Source organism: Argopecten irradians, chromosome 8 (genome assembly GCF_041381155.1).
Source record: "Argopecten irradians isolate NY chromosome 8, Ai_NY, whole genome shotgun sequence".
NCBI lineage: Eukaryota > Metazoa > Mollusca > Bivalvia > Pectinida > Pectinidae > Argopecten > Argopecten irradians.
The window spans coordinates 4,884,098-4,903,430 of NC_091141.1; the positions used below are offsets into that span (position 1 = coordinate 4,884,098).

At 32.8% G+C, this 19,333-nt stretch overlaps 1 protein-coding gene across 9 annotated transcripts in view; it reads left to right on the forward strand.

Moving 5' to 3' along the window:
* LOC138329155 (MAP kinase-activating death domain protein-like) overlaps positions 1 to 19,333 on the forward strand; it is an 81,143-nt gene that overhangs the window by 24,135 nt on the left and 37,675 nt on the right. For all 9 annotated transcript variants that reach the window (XR_011209418.1, XM_069275924.1, XM_069275921.1 and 6 more), the window contains 5 exons: positions 13,013 to 13,090; positions 16,463 to 16,633; positions 17,749 to 17,907; positions 18,357 to 18,573; positions 19,087 to 19,197. Coding sequence is in view for 8 of the 9 variants with exons in the window: in XM_069275924.1 (XP_069132025.1) it covers positions 13,013 to 13,090; positions 16,463 to 16,633; positions 17,749 to 17,907; positions 18,357 to 18,573; positions 19,087 to 19,197 (736 nt within the window). In the remaining variant the exon portion in view is untranslated. The remainder of the gene's footprint in view (positions 1 to 13,012; positions 13,091 to 16,462; positions 16,634 to 17,748; positions 17,908 to 18,356; positions 18,574 to 19,086; positions 19,198 to 19,333) is intronic.

The following is a 19,333-nucleotide window of genomic DNA, read 5'->3' on the forward strand; positions in this document are numbered from 1 at the left end:
GACTGTCCATATTTATTTTCTATTAATATGTCTTTAGAAAGCTGTTATATATATATATATAATCATAGATGGACGATGTTGATTGGATCATTTATGGTGGTCTGTTTTATAACTGATGTTGATTGGAATATTTAAAGTGGTCTGTTTTATAACTGGCTGGTACTTCTGGTTCTGTTGATTGGAGAACAATGCCCCTGACAATATATGATGGCGACTTTACAGACCAGTTTTGATAACAGTCCAGCTTTACTACACACTAGGGTTACATAACAATGAGCACAAGCCATCAAAACATTGCATTTGGCTTAAGTTACAGGGGATTTGTGTGGAATAGAACTTGTATATATTTATACGTGTTTCCTTGAATGAAACATGGATGTAAGTGTGGTTATCGAACCGATTTGTATTACAATTATAGGTCCAAGATGTCTTTAAAGGCCACCCAAAGGAACATAGGAAAATGGTCTTTATAGCCAGGTGGACTTTCTTTATAGACTGGCAAATTGTGTAGAAATTGACCTTATTAGGCAGGCAGTCTATACTGGGAGGTTTTACTGACCCTGTATTATATGTTCATGTCATCTCAAGGTTACATAGAGGACATGCAGTTTGTTTAAAGTCCTGGTGCTCTGTAATTTGTTATCATTAAATATTCCTACTGCTTCAGACTTTCCACCTTAGGCAGCAATGATATGCAGACAGAGAAATTGATTTTAAACAATTCTCTTCACTTGGTCCAACCAAGCTTTCTATTTTCTTGGTTTTGAACGTGTTTCTTGCTGAATTTAACTTTTATGAGTTGTAGAAATTAAAAATATATCTTTGAAATGTATGACAATTTATTTTCCTGTCAAGTGTTTCATACTGATTATGATCTCGGATAAGGATGAGAACCTGCTGTGAATGGGTGATAAAATAATTGGATGATTGCCATTACCTGATACAATATTATAATATCAGATGGAATGTCTAACACATCAATGAAATATATAGCTACCAATGATAAACCTTAAGAGTTAATTAATGCCTACACATTAATTGCTATGCTCTATTATATAAATGTTCTGTATCACTAGATTAAACATAAATTTAACTCATTACGTAATGTTCAATATTATCAAAAAAAGTTAGAACCAGTTATAAGCATGGCCTGTTCTGCTGTCTAATTTTGGATTGCGATATATCAGGCTTGCATAATTAACACAGTTGACTATATATAAAAGTTTGTGAGCAAACCAATTTTTGCAAAGATTGCATAATTTTATTGAATTGTTAATTTTATATATGTTTTATTATATGTGTTGTTATGAAACATACTCATGATGTCATACATGTGTATATATAGATCAGTAGACTCCGCCACAAGAGGTTAAATGCAGAATAAAGTTTGACCACATTTTTTATGGTCTATTTGATTTCACGCAGATTTAATTTTGTTTGGTTACCGTGCAGTCGAGTCATATAAGGTCATGTCAGGTTTATAGATGGTAGAGAAAAGTTGTAGTATCGGAAGAAAAACCTTAGATATACAGTCTTTACCAGGCAACTACCCCACATGGGTTTCAAACTCGCCACCCAGGCTTGTGGTAATATAAATGTCAGGATACACAGCCCTGATGATGCACCAACACAGCTCTAGCTCATCAATAACTACCGTAATCATATATAGTTTATATAGATATTATAATAGTTTAATTAACAATGTCAGTGTGTGAGGTTTAAACTTTCTTTATAAAGATCTGTCTGGTACCTGTGTATGTCACATTATATTGGAATATATATTGAATGGGCTTATATTCTGCACATTGAAAATCATTGAAAGCAAAACAGAAATGTAAATTTTATCTTTCCTGTACATGTAATCCTCAATACATGGAAAGCAGTGATGCATACATGTTTATACCTCTGAGGAATGTATAGCTGGTTTATTGACAAAAATATAATATTGGTGTTTACTTAATAATACTGTCTAGAAAATGTATTATTGATGTTACTATAAATAAGTGTTGAATGAAGCCATTCCAGACCATTTTGGACATAGATTAATTGAAAGTTAAAACCATACTTGATATAATCAGTTACCAATATCTATTTTTGATATGTGATACAACACTGCTGCGTATTTCATTGATTTCTGTATGTATATATATAACAGAGTCAGATAATACAGACAGATCTATACAATTTTCACTCAGGTGTATTTGTCATGGTACAAAAATAGTTAATTAATAACTTCTTGAAAGTAATCATAAAATATTGACATCCTGAAATCTTATAAGTTGATATGCATATCCTCGGAACACCTATTTAAGTTCTGTTGTAGGAAGGATATGCAGCCTGAAAACTGCAACATCCCGTCTTTACTAGTTTTATTAGCTGTTTAAGTGTGGAGCTGTAGGCGGTGTAACACATTTGGTTTATTCCCATACAAGCTGACATGTATTACAGACACTTAATTAATCTTTTAACAGTATTCCTGCTGTAACCCAGAGTTCACACCTTTATAATCCACATGTCTGTATATTACACAATTAAAGATGGCGGAAATTTGAAACCTTAAAGCAAGGATTTATAACTGAAAGCATTTCAACATCAGATTAATAATAAAGCTGTCAAGAAAAAAAAGGAACAAAATTCAGAATTATGAAACTAAGGAAGGAGCTGACATAAGGAAATAAAACAAATCAAAAAAGGATCAGCAAGTTCAAGGAAATTAATCAGGCTGATTAGGAGGGTCTTAAAAAAGGGGAAATTATATTTAATGGTTCAGAAAGGATTGGTGTACAGGACAAACTGAACAGTTCATTAGAAGCTCCATTGTGGACAAATTGAACAGATTCAGAAAGGAATGGTCCATCATGGTCAAATTGAACAGATTCAGAAAGGAATGGTCCATCATGGTCAAATTGAACAGATTCAGAAAGGAATGGTCCATCATGGTCAAATTGAACAGATTCAGAAAGGAATGGTCCATCATGGTCGAATTGAACAGATTCAGAAAGGAATGGTCTATCATGGTCAAATTGAACAGATTCAGAAAGGAATGGTCCATCATGGTCAAATTGAACAGATTCAGAAAGGAATGGTCCATCATGGTCAAATTGAACAGATTCAGAAAGGAATGGTCCATCATGGTCAAATTGAACAGATTCAGAAAGGAATGGTCCATCATGGTCAAATTGAACAGATTCAGAAAGGAATGGTCCATCATGGTCAAATTGAACAGATTCAGAAAGGAATGGTCCATCATGGTCAAATTGAACAGATTCAGAAAGGAATGGTCCATCATGGTCAAATTGAACAGATTCAGAAAGGAATGGTCCATCATGGTCAAATTGAACAGATTCAGAAAGGAATGGTCCATCATGGTCAAATTGAACAGATTCAGAAAGGAATGGTCCATCATGGTCAAATTGAACAGATTCAGAAAGGAATGGTCCATCATGGTCAAATTGAACAGATTCAGAAAGGAATGGTCCATCATGGTCAAATTGAACAGATTCAGAAAGGAATGGTCCATCATGGTCAAATTGAACAGATTCAGAAAGGAATGGTCCATCATGGTCAAATTGAACAGATTCAGAAAGGAATGGTCCATCATGGTCAAATTGAACAGATTCAGAAAGGAATGGTCCATCATGGTCAAATTGAACAGATTCAGAAAGGAATGGTCCATCATGGTCAAATTGAACAGATTCAGAAAGGAATGGTCCATCATGGTCAAATTGACAAATGTTTTACTTTATTATTCTTTTTGATTGAGAATTTTTTGGTTGCAATTGATCAGATTTCAATCTAGCATTACAAAGGGAATGAAATTCTGCTCATGTATATCTCCTAAGACTATTGCCTTTATTTCAGCAGAAATCTTATTTTAAAATATACTTTAATTTAATGTTTATAAACATATTATTCAGAAATGAACTAAGATTAATTATACAGTACTTACTGAATTTACTTAACCAAAAGATTACGAAATGTTTGTATAAGAGCTAGAGCACTTAGTACTTGATATCTGCATAAAAAGTTTGAAAGAAAATCCATTCCAAAATGTTTTCTTAAGTATGGATGGTTGGTTCACCACAGTGTTACTATAATAGTCATTTGTCTGCATTGATTTTATCTGCCTCTGGTACCTTCTATGCTAAGTTGGGAGGTGTTTTTCTTAGAACTCGGGGTGAATATTGTATTAGATACAAGTTTAATTTGCCAGCCTGAAAACCTGCAGATAATCGAAGCACCATTAGGCTGCCAAGGTTTGCATTGGGTAGTTTATAAATAACTTGTTTTCTGATAAATGGGCTTGTCCTGAATGGAACGCTGGGTAAAAGTAAAATTACAGTAGTAGCAATTTGATTTTTTCTCAATGGAAATGGGTATCTCTTACAAGGGTAAAGCTCTGTAAGCATGAATAACTCCAACTGATGAATCAAATTTAAACCAAAATTTTAAGATCACTGAATTCTGCAATTCTGATGGTGATGAAAAGCCATTATGCAATAATGTTGATATGACATATATTTTGAGTTAGATTATGCCAGCTTGTCAATGACCGCTGTCTCTGTATGTGTGTGCATGAAATATAGAAGGCTATCCAGAACTTGGTTGTTTTATGTATTGGACAGCTACATGTATGTCCAGGGTAACAAAATAACTAGCTTTTGATTTATATTCCGCAAGCCTTTGGTTCAGCAGCTTGTTTAGAAATCCCATTTCCCCAAGGTAATGGAACCATTTAGAATGTTATGGACATGTTTAGGGAGAAATTTCCTGGTTGGTATAGTATTACTAGGATTGAATGGTGTGTTGTTTGTAATGGTGATCCCCTTGGAAACAGGACATCAGCCGAGTGGGTCAGTTAACCCTTCAGGCACTGATCACTTCCAGTGAAAGTTGCCATAGCAACAGGGACGTTAGGCTGGGATTGAAGAGCTGCACAACACTTAATTTTTAATTTTCAATTAAACTAAATAGTCAATACTCTGATTGAGAAAATCTTAATTGCTTTTGTGTTAACAATGAATGCTGGAAACTTTATTGTTTTTTTAATTGTCCTGCCAAAAATGAATTGACAAGAGTCCAGGAACATAAGACTATGAAGAGTTAAGTTTCTGATGTTTCCACATTTGAGATGAAGTCCACTTTTGACAAAATTTATCCCATCTGCTTGAACAGAATCTTGGTCAGGTTGCTCTTTGAATCGGACAGAATTTAGATGTTGAAGATATTAGTTAAGACGGAGAAAAATATTTAGAAACATAATTATGTGTAATTCTTTAATGCTATTAGAATCACTTTTTTAAATCAATTTCATTCATTAAGTACATGATATTGGTTGAACAACAATTTATTGACTATTAATTGATATACACAATAATTCTGTGATGAAAAAAACTGTTCATTGTAAATACAATTTTAGTACACATGCAGATATATAGGATCGTACATGAGTGATCATTTCATATGAGATTTTATGAAACGAGTCTAAGAAGTTTTTATTTTTGCGAACCTTGGCGAGCAAAAATTTAAACTTCGAGACGAGTTTCATAAAATCTCATATGAAATGAACACAAATTTAAGATACTTTTTATCACATAGCTACAAATACCTAGTATATAACATGGAATTTCAGGTAAAAGTGTATTCTGAAAATCCAGCAGAGGCCGCCATTTTGTCACACTGTCATCGTAATTCTGACATCACATCATTTTTCCTGACGTCATTTCATTGTTTCTGTCTGATGTCACAATTGATTTTCACCCAATGAAAATCGCTCCTGGTCATATTACACTAGCGACATATGCAAAAATATTACATGGGTGAAATCATCACTGGATATCAGGCGGATTATGTGATAAATAGCAATTGTCAGTGAGGCTGTAGACAGATATGAAATGTCTTTAACTTAAGGATGGGTTTAGTTATAAGTTATATTTGATGGTAATATTTATAACATACAACCTGTGAGGGTCATGGTCTGACTTCCGTTACAACAAAATAACACCTCCACACCCATTCATCACCACCCACACTTGTTCATGTTGTATCCACAACCCACGCCTATTCATTTTGTATAGACCAATAGCCAGACAGTAGCTAGCTATAAATAGCCACACCTCATGACCTTCGTGCCCACCCACGTATGCCCAATCATTATGTGGGCGCAAATGCCATAGAACCTGGATTCAAATAGTCATTTGCAGTATCAACCATTCATTCATGGTCTTTAATTCAGGGAGGAATATGACTATGATAAAGATATGAATACCAGGTGGTGTAATAAATTATCTTGTAAATTAGTATATAATGATTATCACATAATTTCAAAACAGAGTTATAAACCGTCGTTATATAGGATGATATTAACAACTCTGTCATGCAGCCTCAGAAGATATCTTCCTTACTGTTGCAGCACTATAAAATAAGTTCCTTCTGGAGTTTTATATTTTTTTGGGAATAAACTTTGTTTAAGATGAGCTAAATTATCACTGTTTATGAAAAAAGTAACCATTTTTGACAGTGATGACTGAATATCCCATTAGAAAAGGTTTGATTTCAGCTGTTTGAATAAATGTTATAGCAACAAATTCTCAGTTTCAATTTTCAGTGATATACCTTTAATGCTGGGGAAACCTTTTTGAAGGTATACACAGTTAGTAAAAATGCCAACTGGTTAACTGGATTGTAACCGAACCAAAACTGGATAACCGGCACTGTTAAGTAACGTTACAGTTGTACATCGATGCCATAAATCTGTCATACTTTGTCTGATTTCCACAACAATCGCTCACATCTTTCAGAAAACAATCACTTGACACAAAGAATTATTGCTTTTAATTAAATTTATTTCATTTGTTTTTAATAAAACCATGCAGGTGAATGAAAATTGGTGTCAACACTTAAAATATCGGAGTAAGCCTACTTCCTACACATGATTTGCACACAGCACTTGCGCACATCACACTGACACTGGAACGTTTGGATAGAAGTCTAGTGAAACCTAAGCGTTACGTTTCAGTGACAACCCAGTTTCCAAAAACAATACTTGTCGTAACACTTTTAATTTCATTACAAAATTGCGCTTCTGAATGCATATATAACATTACTATAGGTGAAGACAGTCGTTAGTATAGGAATTTCATCACTTTGAGGAGGTTTTTTTTGCATATGAAATGTATATGGCGGTTATCGGATATCCGACCGGATACAAGCTCACACATGAACCGTGATCCGGTTATCCTTTCTAGCACTAGTCTATAATTATATAGATCATTTTAGAACCAGAGGAAACATGTGGGTGGTCTTTATACACACATTGAATTGTGTTAAAATTTGTCATTTAGGACCATAGAAAAGTGGTCTTATTATGCAGGTGGTCCTTATACAGAGGTGACTGCTAAGGCAGGTTTTACTGTAATTCTATTATAATGAAATCTAGTATTGATTAAATCAGGAAGACATGGCCTAAAGTGTCTATGTATAATTATAATATATTGTGTAGCTCCCATTGACCAGGATTTATGGAGTGTTTATAACTCCTATAGCCCTTAGGTCTTCATTCCAGAATGTCCAGCTTATTGTAAAACAGGTGGTCAAATGGAGTATCTAGGTGATTACACATCTCACAGCTCATTAGATTCTGTTCCTGGTAATTAGTCTAGAGATGGAGGAGAAATCAATTCAGCCTCAAATCAGGTCACACCTATATATGTATAGCTGTATTCTAAATAAGTCTGAATATGTAAACTAACAAATCAATTCAACCTCATATACAAATCAGGTCATACCTATAGCTGTATTCTAAATAAGTCTGAATATGTAAACAAACAAATCAATTCAACCTCATGTACAAATCAGGTCACACCTATAGCTGTATTCTAAATAAGTCTGAATGTGTAAACTAACAAATCAATTCAACCTCATATATAAATCAGGTCTCACCTATATATGTATAGCTATTATCTAAATAATTCTGAATATGTAAACTAACAAATCATTGTCCTTTTGACTTTTGTGAATGCAATATGACATCAAACAAATAAAATAATATAGGCAGTACCAACACTTGCACCATGATAAACCCTGATACTGATACATCAAATTATAAAACATACAAACAACCCTAGAGCACGTAACAGAATAAATTAAACTGATAGAAGACTATAATTTGATTGATATTTATCGTAACCTCCATCCTACACAAAAAAGATATACATGGCGAAGGAAAAACCCAATAAAACAGGCTAGACTAGACTTCTTTCTTATTTCAGAAAATCTTTTAAATCAATCAGAAAAAGCAAATATACACTCTAGTTACAGAAGTGATCATTCAATTATATCTCTAGATTTAAAAACTTCAAATTTTGTTAAAGGTAAAGGTCTTTGGAAATTTAACAACAGTCTGCTTTATGACAAAGAATATATTAACAAAATAAAAAATACTATTGCTAGAGTTAAACAACAATATGCTTCACCAATTAATAACAACATCACTGCTATATTAGATAAAGATTTATTATTTGACATTAATGATCAATTGTTTTTAGAAACACTTTTAATGGAAATTAGAGGTGCTACAATAACATATTCTTCACACCTTAAAAAAGAAAAAGACAAGAAAGAAAAACAACTTCTGTTAGATATAGAAAATATGGAGAAAAATGACGCATGGAAACTAAATGTACAAGATTACGAAACTAAAAAAAATGAACTCACAAATATCAGAAAATTAAAAATGAGTGGGGAAATGATAAGATCAAAAGCACAACTATTAGACGAGGGTGAAAAACCAACAAGATACTTTTGTAATCTAGAATCACAAAATTTCATAAATAAAACTATTAACAGAATAGAAAGAGAAAATGGAGAACTCATCATTGAACAGGAAAGCATTCTAACAGAGGTTGAAAATTTTTACAAAAATCTATACAAAGACCGTTCTGACTCTCTCCAAAATGTAAATTTAGATGAACTTCTTCAAGGATGTAATATTGATAGACTTTCAGACCAACAAAGTAAACAACTTGATGGAAAAATAACAGAACAAGAACTTTTAATTGCACTTAAAAAAATGAAAAACTTCAAATCTCCTGGATCAGATGGCTTCACTTGTGAATTTTTTTAAATTTTTTTGGATAGACATAAAAGCATTTTTAGTTCGATCTTTAAATTATGGATATGAAATTGGACAGATGTCAATTACACAGCGACAAGGTATCATTACATGCATCCCAAAAGGTGATAAACCACGACAATATTTAAAAAATTGGCGACCTATAACTTTATTGAATGTTACATACAAACTAGCCTCAGCATGCATAGCAAACAGACTAAAACAAGTTCTAGACACAATTATTTCAAAAACACAAACAGGTTTTATTAAAGGTAGATATATTGGAGAAAATACTAGATTAATTTATGACTTAATGAATTTTACAGAAATTAATAATATACCAGGGCTACTCATATTTATAGATTTCGAAAAAGCTTTTGACTCGGTATCTTGGAATTTTCTCGAAAAAGTCATGGATTTTTTTAACTTTGGAGATAGTTTTAAAAAATGGGTACAGACATTTAATAAAAACACATTTTCTGCCATAACTCAAAATTGTATTCTATCCAAACCTTTTAATATTGGCCGAGGCTGCCGCCAAGGCGACCCCATATCACCATATTTATTTCTCCTAGTCGCAGAAATCCTAGCTATTATGATTAAAAATAACAAAAACATAAGCGGTATAGGTATTGGAGAGAAAAACCATAAACTTTCGCAGTTCGCAGACGACACATCTCTCATCTTAGATGGATCAGAGAAATCATTTAATGAAGCATTGCAGGTTTTAGACACTTTTGGACAAATATCAGGCCTGAAAATAAATAATGATAAAACAAATGTCATATGGATTGGAAGTAAGAAATTCAGTAAAGATGTCTACCACCATAGATGGAAACTAGTGTGGGGGAAAACAAAATTCACCTTATTAGGTATTGACTTTTCTATAAATTTAGATGAAATTAGTAATATGAATTATGATAAGGCAATTAATACAATAGATAAAAATATTGTGCAATGGTCAAAAAGGGTGCTCACACCCATAGGAAGAATTGTAGTAATAAAATCCATTTTATTACCTAAATTAAACCACCTATTTATGTCTATTCCTAACCCAAATATAGATAAAATCAATACGCTGAATAAAAACTTCTTTCACTTTGTTTGGCAATCATCAATTGATCGAATAAAACGGGATACATTGATTAAAAATTATGAGGACGGGGGTTTAAAAATGATTGACCTCCAGAAATTTATAATAAGTTTAAAATCAACTTGGCTACGAAGACTAATAGTGGCTGAAGAAAAAGAATGGATAAGTATATTTGAAACAGAACATTTTAAAATTTCAAAGTTTATAGATATGGGATCAGATTTTTTGAAAAAAGTTAAAACTAATAATAAATTTTGGGAAAATGTTTTCCAAGCATGGTCAAACATATCTGATTCTGACTTCATCACAACACTTGAAGAATTTATAAAATCTCCTGTATGGTATAATCCCCTTCTTAAAATAGATAATGTATCCTTTTTCAATAAAGAATGGTACGAAAAAGGTATAAAATTTATATCAGACTTTATGGATTCAAATCAAATGTTTTTGAATTTTGAAAGCTTCAAACAAAAATTTAATTTAGAATCTTCCAATTTTTTGTTCTATAGAGGAATTTGCGAATCAATCAAAACTGCGCTAAGATCAGACCAAATAGAAAAGGGAAAAAATTTTGATATAACTAGACCTTTTATTCCAAATCATATAAATATTCTGATAAAAAAAAAAATAAGAAAGGATGTAAAGACATGTACAATTCACTTATAAATTCCGTACAAAATACAAATACAGCTGAATTGAAATGGACTTCAAACTTAAATATTGATATTGAAAATTGGAAGCAAGTTTATGAAAATACCTTTAAACTGTCAAAAGACACTACAATACAATGGTTCCAATACAGACTACAACATAGAATTTTACCTGTAAACACTTATCTAAAAAACATAGGAATAAAAAAACTGTAATAAATGTAATATATGCAAAACTGAAATTGAAAGTATTCAACATCTATTTTGGGAGTGTGATGAAATTAAAAGGATTTGGCAGATGCTTATAGAGTGGATACAAAATAAAATAAATAAAACTATTCAATTAAATTTAACTTCTATTCTTTTTGGTAAAAGTGAAAATTTGCAAACTTCTTATCCTCTCAATTTCATAATCCTCCACACAAAGTACTCTATTTATTGCTCATCCAGGAAAAATGATAAAATAACGTTAAATGAAATAAAAAACTTCCTTTTGTATAGATTTAATATTGAAAAAACATTAGCCCAGAAAAACATGACTATTGACAAATTTAACAAACTGTGGGAAAATTGGCAAAATATTTTCAGCTAATGATTTCTCTGAAATAAAATCAATCACTTATGCTGGTCCAACCATTCAATTTTCTTTATTTTATTAAGAAACCAACTACAATACTCTGTATTACTCAATCATAGTTTCTTATCCATAACTTAGTCCTGTATTATTTAAAAAAAATAAATGGCAACAAAAATGTTTATGTTTTTTCGCGTATCATGTAAATGTAATATATCATTATGCACGTGATTACTGTGTGTGGGTGTATGCGCTTGAGGCGGAGAATATGTGTGAGAGTACAATGATACATGTACATTTGAGTATTAGAAATGTTTTTTTTCATTAGATATTTACCAAGCCATTTGAGTAAAATATATAAGATATTTCAAGATAAATCATTATAATCTTTTTATTACTGGATAACTGATTTTGTAAGTTGTGATTGAAAATACATCGCCTGTTCAAATACGTATTTTAAACTAGTATAACAATACACTTGATATTAATATTGTGCTATTTATAACAATTATAAAATTCAATTCTAAAATTTTCCCTTAAAATGAAATATTTGTGTGTACATTCTTGCACGAATGTAGGTGTGTGTAAGGGTGAGTGTGTGGGTGGGAGTGTGTGGGTGTGAGGATGTGTGGGTGTGTGTATGTGTGTTTTTTGTGTGTGCTCGCGAGTGATATGTGATTGTGAATACATATATATGTGTACCTGTATATTGTTTTATGTGACTGTGTACATTGTGTTGTAATGTAATTGTGCAAAAAGAAAAAAAAAAAAAAAAAATTAAAAAAAAAACCACTTGCACCAACAAAGGCAATCTAGAACTTTCTTGTTATGTTTATAGTCATGTGCCCCTTTAACGCAGATTACATATTAAGTAAAAGTGATGTCAATATAATCAAATGGTTTGATATCTAACTGTTCACTATCCAATCTAATGACATCTGGTACAGGTATCTTCATAAATTACTGATGGATCATAGAAGGATCAATAGCTAAAATTTTTTTGCATATTTTATTGCATACTATTGATTAAAATGAAGGCAACTTTAATGTGTTACTGCATGCAACTCTTGATAAATTAAGAAATAGTTGGTGCTTACAATGTCATGCAGATACATGTACAATGTACCTGACTTCCACAAGAAAAATCAAATCTGGCTATGAAGGCCATCCAAGGAGAAAAGAGAATGCTCTTATACCCATGTGGTATTATAATAGGCCATACTGAAACCTATAGAAAAGTGGTCTTATTAAGCAGGTGGTCTTTATACAGAGGTGGTCGCTAAAGCAGGTTTTACTGGTGTATACTATATTGCTGAACCTGGGCCCAGTTTCATGAACATTCCTTAACTTTTGTAATTCCTTAAGTTAAAGTTCTCCCTGGGAAATATTACAGAAGTTAAGAAAAAATCAAAGTTTCAGGAGCATTCCTGCTCTCCTATGGAGAATTGTAAGTTAGTTAAGAAATTACTTAAATTTAATGAATGTTCATGAAATTGAGCCCTGATCTTTCAGTGAATGTTGTTTAATGATGTACATAAGCTGTTTGGAAAAAGCATCATAGATGTTTGTTTATCTATTTACAGATGACGATGGGTAGACTTGAAGATATCCCAGCCTTCCCTGAACCTGAAGGAACTATGCTGAAAAACCATCTCAGACAGGTAAGACATCTTAATGAGATCAGGTGAACAACATGATAATGATCACTGGTGCATTAACTAATGTCAAAGACAAATCAGGATGTGGTAATATTAAATTCTCAATTGGTTTACTTAGGTACACGTCTGTAGTGATTTATCTTTCCTTTTACGAGACATAAATCATACCCTAAAATTAAAGATGCAGTAAAAACAAAATCGGTCTTGCAACCGATAGACAAGTGATAAGTGATGATTTGGTTTAATGAAAAGTTTTTATTCAGATGTCGTCTCTTGATGACATTTATTTTCACTTGAAGTTTTTAAAGAGCATCTCTTTTACTACCGTTCTTTGACAGTTGTTTGTGATAATCGACATATTTTAAAAGTACAGCAAGGAATTACTATGCACAGTGCAGCCCTGTTTTCTGAACAGGTGACAAGTTACAGGATATTTATAGTTATTCATCATTTAAGGGTGGTCTTTACCTAGTTATAATGGTCATTTATCAGCCTGTAATGTTTCATATGTACTTTAACATATGCTTAATGGAATATAACATGTGCCATACTGGATAATTGAGTATAGAAATATTTTTGTAGAAAACTCGATCAAGATCATGTGAAAGTGTCATCACGTGGATTGTCAAGTTTCAGAAGTTTTAGAAACATTAAGACTTTCAAGAAAAATCATTTCTAAAGTCGAGTAATAAATGGTTAATTGAACAGTTTCACATTTTGTAGATAACCATTTATTATTATTTAACCATAAACAACTTTTTGCATTGTTAATATGCATGTCATGATCGTTCAACGTTTTGAAGATGAGAATTATTCCCTACATGTATTTTATCCTTGAATGCACACAAAAAGACCGCTTCGTTAGATGTCAAACCTGTTTTATGATAATCATATATATCATGTCATTGATTTGTATGTACTTAGAGACCAGAGAATTATACATTATACATTCTATCATTTTAACATTATTCCTCTAAATCTGAAAGAAATGGTTTTACCTATAAGAAAAACAACAAAATCAGCATTAGAAAAAGGCTAAATTCTGTAAGCTGAATATTTATGGACCAATACTTATCTAAGGTCCACAGAATAAATGAAATCTGAATCAATATAATTGACTGAGAGCTCAGCTTGTCCTTTCCCTATCAGGATAGGGAAGGACAGACTGATAACTTACATCATGTTATGTATATGCACGGTGACATGATGAAAGCCTAGTCTCTTTGTCTATTATTCATTATGACAGATTGTGTATGGTACTACAATGTCTTTTAGGGGGTTGCTACATCTATGAATATGGACCTGTACAACTGTTTTGAGGCATATTTACATGTATATAGGGGCACCGTCATCATTCATCATCCATAGCTGCTGTACAGGCTTAAATATGGCCCAGCATCCGACATAAATTGTGTCATAATTAGTAGTCAGACTTGAAAAGCTGTCACAGTGAAGCTTAATTATGAAACTTCCTATTTGGTTGATTTCTCAGTAGGCTCATGAAATGAGATAATCACAGTTCACACATTGTGAATGGTTTTAAAAAAATATGACTAAAATTTGAGTTTTAAATTTTGTTTTTAGTTCACCTGGCCAGAAGGGCCGGTGAGCTCATGTCATATAGGCTAAGCGTCCGTCATCTGTCTGTCAACATTTCCTTTAAATCACTACTAATCATAGAGTTCTACATGGATTGTAACCAAATTTGGTCTTAAAAATCCTTGGAGGAAGGAGAATAGAGTTTGTATAAATTTTGGCTCTGACCCCCCGAGGTAGGAAGGTCGCGTGCCCCGGCCAATAGGGAAATAGAGGTAAATCCTCTAAATCACTACTTTTCCTAGACTAGAGTTCTGAATGGATTGTAACCAAATTTGGCCACAAACATCCTTTGAGGAAGCTGAAGAGAGTTTGTATAAAAGTTGGCTCTGACCCGTTCCCCAACCCCTGCCCACAACCCCCCCCCCTCCCTTGGGGCGGGAAGGGCATGCCAAATAGGGGAAATAGAAGTTATTTTTTTAAATCGCTACTAGTCATAGAGTTCGACCTGCATGGATTGTAACCAAATTTGGCCAGAAACATCCTTTTGGGGAGGGAAACAAAATTTGCATAAATTTTGGCTCAGATCCTCTGAAGCAGAAAGAGAGGACCCATTAGGAAAATTATAGTTGAATCTTTAAATTTCTTCAGAAAATAAAAAATGATCCTGTATTCAGAATATTTCTTGGCTTTACAAACCAGGTGAGCGATACAGGCCCTCTAGGTCTCTTGTTTTAGATGTTTAAATCAGGGATGGAAAGTCTGTAATGATATTATTTCAAATCGTTTTAGGTTTTCAAAATATTTGCTTTCATTTATTTTAGACATAAATCCATTACTGATGTCACCAGTGCTGTTTAAATATCTATATAATTTTATACGTTTGTAATATGTATGCAATGCAAAATGTTGTGATCGAAGATACAAAAACTGAGATTTTTTTTTGTAAATATTTTTTTTTCCAAAATGAAACTCAAAAACGTACCTGCGCACTATACGCGCAAAAATACGGTACATTAATCATGTTATTTAGCTTGTCCCAGCTTTTATTATCTCCCTTTGCTGCAACATTTGGGCTAAGTATGTTGATAGATAATCTAGTTTCATTAACCATTTACAACAACAGAATGTCTGATCTTGTAAATGTATGGACCCAAATTAAAGTACCAGGTATTTGCTGTATGGAGTTAGCATTGATTTTCTTTGTCTAAACACCATTGCTGGTATCTAAAGGGATTTAAAACATTACGGCAGGTACAAACTACAAAGACTTTTTCAAATGTTACATAGTAAATGAACACATGGTAAAGATCTTGGGCTTGTGTAGGTTAACCAGTGATGTACTCTTGCTGCTGTTGGTGCAGGTTTCTTGCTTCCTGACACGGAAGTTAGCTGTTTGTAAATTGACTATAGAGTGATAAGTAGAGTATTGATGTTACAACTAGCCTTCCAATCTTAATCACTCGAGTGTTTAAGTATCATGTGTTAATTTCTGCATCACTGAATAAGCAATAGTTCACAAATACATGCAAGTCTTGAACTAGATCTGAATGGGAAAAAAATCATCATTTAAATTAGATATTTGACTTAATTTATCACTACAACCATTGAACCAATTAAATTAAATGAAATCTTCCAGATAATTTCAATGGCTAATAGTCAACCATACGATATGATTATGCATCCCCATATTTCTCCTTATATTCACCAGGAGCCCACTGAGGATTGGCCATAAAGTTAAATTTTACTCTAAATAGCTTTACAGTTACATTATAGAAATTAAAAGTTGTTTTGATACCTTTAACTAAATCAATGATGATGTTGGTTTTTTTCTTCCAGGCTCTGGCCAGTATGAGTATGACTCCCCAGCCCATTAAAAACCTAGATGCTCTTGCTCAAAACCCAGACACCATGAAGAGACGCGAGAGCTTCTCCTCTCAAACTGGCTTCAATCCGCTGATATATGGAAATGATGTGGATTCTGTTGACGTAGCAACACGTGTGGCAATGGTAGGTAGCACTGTGTGTTTGGAGTATGGAATGGACTCCTGAAATTCCTACAAACTGACTGGAAAATATCTATTAAATAAATATACTGTGTTTATGATACAAAATTTGTGTCTGCTGTCCGCATTGGAGAGTTGTCTACTATAAAGATAACATTTATATAGTAATCTACATTGGGAATTCCTCACAGTGTCCATTATGGACAGGTGTCCGCTATATACAGGTTTGTGTAATTAAAGGTTTGACTGAACACTCACTTGGTGGTAAAAATGTTGGCATTTTTAAAAGGCCTAAGAAGTCACAATAAGGTAATTCACCTTTAAGACGAATGCCATGTCAGCGCATAGAATAGTCTTCATCAGTCTTATATTTAATGATATTTAGACAGAGGATTGCAAATGTCAGTTGTGTAATCATCCTTATAGGTACATCTTATTGTCCATTGGGATACTTATTATATCCTGTAATTCTGTCAAACATGTCTAGTGGATGCCCACGTAAAGTCTTTACAGCTTAAACCCCCATCTTTATAATGCCATAATGTACCGGTATGGTACCATCTTAACATAATTGTCTGAAAGTTCAGTGGTATTTATAGACTTAATTACCCCTTTTCTCTTTCTGACATTTAACCAAGACTGCTCACCTAATACACTCTTGTGTTATGTGCCTGGTAGTAATGAGCTGGTGTTTTGTTGGCGTTCTACACAAATTAGAAACAAAAGCTCCCAATATGTATCTATATATATCATTGTTGAAAACCTTTTTTAATGACTTGAAGGAAGCTTATTATCTCCCAAGTTACTGTCCATGAAATTTGGGAAGCATAATATATATTAAGGGTCTTCAATGAGTCTTTATTTCTTCATGAGATTTTCTGAAATGAGTTAAAGAAAGTTTTTCATTATTGCGAGCCTTGGTGACTGTTGGTCAGTGACTGTTAGTCAGTGTTTTTTCTCCAGATACTTTGGCATACATTAACCTATGACAAGTCCTTAAATAACCTGGCTGTTATTAGGATATTAAACTAATCAAACTGAACCAAATTAAGTGGGTGGATAACAAGCCTACATGTGGTTGCTTTGGTTCTGTATAAGTTTTAACAATTTTCTTTGTAGATAAGGTTCTTCAATTCTTCAAATACACTGGGAAATTTCACAGAGCACACAAGAACCCTGAGACTCTACCCAAGACCTGTGGTAGCCTTTCAGATGTACAGCTTCCTAAAGTCTCGCCCAGCACGCACACACTTTACAGCAAGGCTAGCACGCACACAGGTAGTACTCACAAATAATAGTGTTTTAACTTTAAAAATCAAATCACATTTAAGTAAAATCAGAATATTTCCATTTTCCTTTAGATCAAGTTTGAAGAGTCAAATTTGATTCAGATTATATGTAAAATATTGCATTCATGATTATAGTATGAGTTTCAATAGAAATGCAAATGCAAATGCAAAATTCTGAGCATCTATCAATTTGACTTTAGTTTGGAGAACTTTTTTTCCAATTTATTTAGTAAAAAAAATAGATGATGTACATGTATTAAGCAAAAAATAAAATAAGCAGGTTCCTATAAATATAATTGTACTTAATAACAAATTGAGATATATGCAAGTGTATGTGGAATATTAGGAAGAAAATATACAAAATTTATTCAACGTTAGTAATTTAAATGCAATGTCCCTCAGTATTTATCCTAATGATTTTACTGTGTTAATTTCCAGGCTGTTGAATACTATGCAGAATGGTCACTATGCCCTAAGAATGTGGTGTTCCTGAGAGTACAGACCTCGGTCTTCGACCCACTCCTTATAGGGGACAAGCCTAAATGGTACGCCCATCAACTCCAGAGTTTAGAATTTAAAGTGTATGACGACAACTCGTCACTAGGGGCAGCAGTGACTTCTTCTATGGATTTTATAAGTGACGATAACCCTACAGGTAGGTGTACATTCAACTTCTTATTTGAAATAAAGTTTAATTAGCAATGCATAGAATTAAGACATGTTTAGAACCAAAGTGTGAATTAGGTTAAAATATGTATCAGAATTGTTATATCATTGTTTTAAATAATGTGTGTCTGGTCTGTAAGTCTACACTTATTGTGGTGTAATTACTTTATTTCCATTGAATAGGGTGTAGTTTGAGGTATACACTTAGTAACATTTTTTTAATCAAATTATTGAATGTGAAATCATTTTATAATTAACATTTCAATTGGGTTCAGATTAGAAAACTAAGTTTTAAATCAATTTTAGATATGTTTTGAGACTACATCTTTGTCATCTTTCTCTGCTAGAGAGCAAAACATATGAATTATATCTGTAATGAAATATGATTGAAAAACCTCAATTTGGATATAAGTACATTTCTGTTTGATGATGATACTTCTCTTAAATATTTGAGAAGAAAGAACATAATGCTAAGTTTTTTTTACCACCGTCCCTTTGACAGATGAGAGTGGCAGTGACAGTGACGGAGCAGAGAGTACCAGTTCATCCTACTCTTCACTCAGTGATTTTGTTACAGACATGGTGAACAGTGAAATAGATGGAGACCCACCTTGTATGTACCTCATGTTTTACTCAATAGATAGAAAAATGTCTTCACTTTATCTGGTGGCATTCTCAGTGGTAATAAAGTCATTAAGTGCTGTATTCTAACAGTAATAGGTCCCCAAATCCAAGAAAGAAATGTTGGG